Source organism: Galeopterus variegatus, unplaced genomic scaffold, assembly GCF_000696425.1.
Source record: "Galeopterus variegatus unplaced genomic scaffold, G_variegatus-3.0.2 Scaffold830, whole genome shotgun sequence".
Classification (NCBI taxonomy): Eukaryota; Metazoa; Chordata; class Mammalia; order Dermoptera; family Cynocephalidae; genus Galeopterus; species Galeopterus variegatus.
The window spans coordinates 410,268-415,172 of record NW_007726941.1 but is presented as its reverse complement, the minus strand read 5'-3'; the positions used below and the strand labels follow the sequence as shown (position 1 = coordinate 415,172).

The 4,905-nt window shown below is 44.1% G+C and overlaps 1 protein-coding gene across 3 annotated transcripts in view; it reads left to right on the top strand.

The window, feature by feature from the left end:
- Positions 1-210: 210 nt before the first annotated feature.
- ZFR (zinc finger RNA binding protein) overlaps positions 211-4,905 on the top strand; it is an 81,087-nt gene continuing 76,392 nt past the window's right edge. For 2 of the 3 annotated variants that reach the window (XM_008572753.1, XM_008572756.1), the window contains exons 1-2: positions 211-327; positions 621-720. In XM_008572753.1, coding sequence (XP_008570975.1) covers positions 291-327; positions 621-720 — 137 coding nt within the window. In that variant the 5' untranslated portion in view covers positions 211-290. Of the gene's footprint in view, positions 328-431; positions 450-620; positions 721-4,905 lie in introns of those variants that run through there. The other variant, XM_008572754.1, reaches the window with a different exon arrangement.

Below are 4,905 nucleotides of genomic sequence, written 5' to 3'. Positions count from 1 at the left end.
CCTCGTACGCACCCCTGTCGCCCCGCAGTGGCTCGCCGTCACTACCACTTCGGAGAGGGCCAAGCCAGCCTTCCCACGCGGGCGTTCCCCGCGCGGGTACCGCTGAGGCCGCAGCACGCGCCCACGGGAGCCGCGAAGGCGGCGAAGACTACAGCTCCCAGGGTGCCGAGCGCGGAGGCGCCTGCGCAGTGCGGCCGGAGGCGGCGGTCTGTTCTCCGCTGAGGAGGAGCGGGGCAGAGGAGGGAGGCAGCGGGTGAGAGTTCAGAGTTCAGCAGCAGCAGCCCGAGCCCATGATTCCCATATGCCCTGTAGTTTCTTTTACCTATGGTGAGTCTAATGTGGCCCGCGAGGCCTCTGCCCGGCGCCTTCCCCGGCCCGGGGCAACGGGGAGGCGCGGGGGTTGGGGCTGGCTCCGAGGAGGAGGCGGCGGCCGCCACCGGGGCGTGCGAGTGAGTGAGGGAGTGCGAGGCGGGAGGGGGGAGGCGGCGCGGCCAAGGCCGGCCGAGGCGGCTTCTCACAGCGCCTCTCTCTTTCTCTCTCCTGTGCCCTCCCCCGGCGTCTCGGCCCCTCCGCGTCTCTCTCCTCCCGCCATGGGACCCGATTCTCTGTGGCCGCCGCAGTGCCCAGCCGGCTGGGGGAAGATGCCAAAATGGCGACCGGCAACTACTTTGGATTCACCCACAGCGGGGCGGCGGCGGCGGCGGCTGCGGCCCAGTATAGGTAACGGATTCCCGCTCTCTCCCTTGCCTCCCCCTGCTCTCCCCTCGGCCCGGATCCAGCCTACGCGACGCCCCCGCGCCAGACCCGACCCGACAGCCTCGAGACCCGGCCGGCCGGGTCTGGCCCCGTGGCCTCCAGCCCCGCCCGGCCCGGCCCTAGGCGGGGAGCAGACCCCAGTGGGGGCGAGGAGGGAGAGACTGTCGAGGTTTAGGGACGTGGAGGGACGCAGGGGCCTTCTGCAGCCCCGAAGCTAAAATGGCCTCCCGCGGGCTCGGAACCGAGTCGAGCCGTCACCGCAGCCCGACAGGATCCCAGTCCCCGCCTCCGCCCGGCCAGCCCCCACCTCCCACCTTCCTCCCTGTTGGGGGATGGAGAGGGTGGGCGAAGGGACCTAGTGAGGAGTGCCGAGTCGCAGGCTCGTCGGCCTCTCCTCGAGGCCTCGCTTCGTCTTCGCCCGGTGCTCCAGACCCCTGAGCCCAGATAATGTGTCGTTGTCTCCGGTACCTTCTCCGTCTTGTACCTTCCCCTCGCCCTCCACCGCTAGTCCTGCAGACTGAGGGTGTCACTACATTCATCGGGTTCCTTTAGTTTTCCCTTCAAGGAGAGATGTTAACATACCAACCACCTGTGAATTGTGTAGTTAAACTGGCAAAGATGTGCGAAGTTTCTAGTGCTGGTAAATGAGTGCACAGCCTTGTTTTAGCTATTGAGTTTAGCCTCCAAATGGGCCAGTAATTCTCCTTGGGGTCTTCCACCTCCGGGGGAAAAGAAAGTGCAGGTGAGATTGTACTGAGTCATTGGTAATGTGCTGTATGAAATTTCTACCTTAAGAAAAGTTCTCATTCCTGAAATGTCTGTAGTTCCTTGTACATCTTATCAAAGACGTAGATTAGATACACTACTAGGTTTTTAAAAATTGTCATTGTTACTTTTGAGTCAGTCTGAGGCAGTCTCTTTTGATTGAGGCCATAAGCACACAGGGCGATAAGCTTTTTATATGTGTTATATCAGATATCTGTGTATATTAGGTATATTAGCTATTGGTTAAGCCGAGGTAAATTCTTTTCATCGTATTTACTTGAGGAGGCAGATTGTGTAATGGAAGGGCATCATTGGGAGCCGAGTTCCAGACTATTGCTCTTGATTTTATGATGTTGGGGACATTAGATATTTGGGTTTTTATTTTCCTTATTTGTAAAATGAGATACTGGGCTAACTGTCTTTTTGGACTGAGTCTTCTAATTGTTAGAAACAGAATTACCAATTGTTAGAAACATGTTTCATGGAGCCTTAAAATAAGTTATTGAATGAGGCACCGTTATTTTATGCAGTACTAAAAAAAGATACCAATTAAAATAATACACAATACTTAGGACTTCACTGATTTGTAAGAGATGTGAAAATGTATAAATGTGCACTATATCGATGATTAATTGTTGTTATACTAATTGTTGAGTGCCTTAATCTTATGGGGCATTTTATAAGTCTCTTATCTTGAGGCCTATATTCCAGGAAAAGGACCGATGTTGTTACAGCAAAATCTTGGGGCTTTTCAAACATTAACAAATCCTTTGCTTACAAGTTGTTATAATAAAGCAATTAAAAAAGTTTTAGCTATTTTCGTAAAACCTTTTAGGGCTAATTTTTTTGTGGAGAGAGAGAGAAAAATTTTCTTTTTTTGGGAAACAAGATAGCTAATCAGCATCTGTGGTAGAAATCTACCGCTAGCAAATACTATGTGTTTAGGAATGGCTGTATTTCACCATTAGAAATTTTGCTTGTTTTACACAGTATTTTTCTGTTTTGTTAGTATGCGCTGAGTGATAGATTTGTTGGATTATTAACTGTTTACTGAAAAGTGATGGCTTGTTCTCTGTGGCAGTTTTGAAATTTTTTTTTCAATGCAGACCAACAGATAGAAAAATAAGGGGATGAAGTGCCAATTTAAAAATACTTAATTTTTTTGGTAAAATATTTACATGTATGTGTTTTATCCCAGTATAGAAAACTGTCACAGAATTTCCGTACCTGATAAATATTTTTTTGGCCACGAATCTCAAAGTTTCAGTAAACTGTTACAACAATCCAAATTTCTAAATTGTTATGCATTTGTTTAATGAGGATAAACTAGTCTTTTGGCATTCCTTGTTTATGCATATATCACCAAAAGTAATTATTAAGGCACTCCGTCCTCATATATAAATGTAGTATGAAAATTGTTTGCATTTAATGGCAAGAAATTAGGCCCAATAGTGCTATAACTTTGGCTCAAGGAAGATTGATAAAAAACATTAATAACATTAAGCATATGCAAAAAATGGCAGTGATGATGCTAATTTTTCTTCCTGGCTGGAAATAGTTATTTAGAACTTTTAGAGGTGGAAGACCAAGGCTTACTTTGCTAAATTTCTTTTTTTTTTTTTTTTTTTTTTTTTTTTTTTTTTTTTTTTTTTTTTTTTTTTTTTTTTTTTTTTTTTTTTTTTTTTTTTTTTTTTTTTTTTTTTTTTTTTTTTTTTTTTTTTTATCAGCTGGCCTGCATGAGGATCTGAACCCTTGACCTTGGTGTTATAACACCAGGCTCTAAGCAACTGAGCTAACCAGCCAGCCCGCTAAATTTTTTTAATTGACACATAATAATAGTATATATTTATGGTGTATGGTGTGACATTTCAGTACATGTACCATTTCTTAGTGATGAGAACATTCACAGTCCTCTCTTCTTGCTGGTTTCCTTTGCTCTTGTGATGGTTTTTTTCTACGTGGATGTCCAAATCAATACATCTTTGTGGAAATGATTGTTGGAGTTTTCCTTTCTGCCATTTTGGTCTGCCCCTACGCTGATTTTTTTAATTGAAAGATATCAAACTTGATTACATGAGGATATATGAATGAGTTGCTTCACCTGTCATTGAACATCTAAATTTAATTCCAGATCTTGGTTTTCTTGATTACAGCTATGGAAGGTATTTGATTTATTTTAGATTTAGACTTCTTTTTAGTTTGTTAGTATTTGAGATTCACAATGGCACACTAAACTAAAGATCAAGTTCTTTACGAGATGTTATAAAGAGGTCTTATAAAGTTTTGCTACTGATAAGTTTCAGATTAACTAAGTTTTTCATTTGTGGTAATGCATTTACTCAATCCTTGTGCTACATGTCCCATCAACTACTGAATGTTTTTCTTCCTATTTTGTTTTTTTAAGGCAAGTAAATAAGCCTATTATGCCATTTGCCACTCTCGCAAATGTAATTTTTTTGTCTTTTGATCTTTCGTGTACTTTTCTCCCCTTTGGGAAAAAAATTTTTTTTAAGTATTCATTTGTGTATGATTACACATGGGAGTTTCTTTTTTTTTTTTTTTTTTTAAAGATGACCAGTAAGGGGATCTTAACCCTTGACTTGGTGCTGTCAGCACCACACTCACCCATTGAGCTAACCGGCCATCCCTATATGGGATCCAAACCCGTGGCCGTGGTGTTATCAGCACCGCACTCTCCCGAGTGAGCCACGGGCCGGCCCCACACATGGGAGTTTCTGACAGAATGTTAACTTGCAGTACACAGGACAAAGCAGATTTCAAACATGATGAGAATATAGGTTTGGCTTCATGGCAGGAAGGGGACATCCACTTCAGTAGAATACCTTATTTGTTTGAGAAGACCTTCTTTTAGATAGACTTCTAATTTTATAATCTTGGGGAAAGAACTAAAGTAGCAAAGAATGTGAGAAAAGATAATTCTCAATGGAAAAAACTTTAATAGTTTCATAGGATCAAAAATCTTTTTTTTTACTCCTTCATTGACAGTGATACAGGAGGTCTCACAGGAATTCTTCAGTTTTTGAAGGAGATTTGTGGCAAATACACAAATATATGTAATAAAAAAATTTTTTTTTTTTTTAAAGATGACCGGTAAGGAGATCTCAACCCTTGGCTTGGTGTTGTCAGCACCACGCTCAGCCAGTGAGCAAACCGGCCATCCCTATATAGGATCCGAACCCGTGGCCTTGGTGTTATCAGCACCGCACTCTACCGAGTGAGCCACGGGCCGGCCCTAATAAAAATTTTAATGAAGTAATCCCATTATACTCCACAGTTAATAGGACATAACCATTTCTTTAAGAGTTTTAGGGCCGGCCTGTGGCTCACTCGGGAGAGTGCGGTGCTGATAACACCAAGGCCACG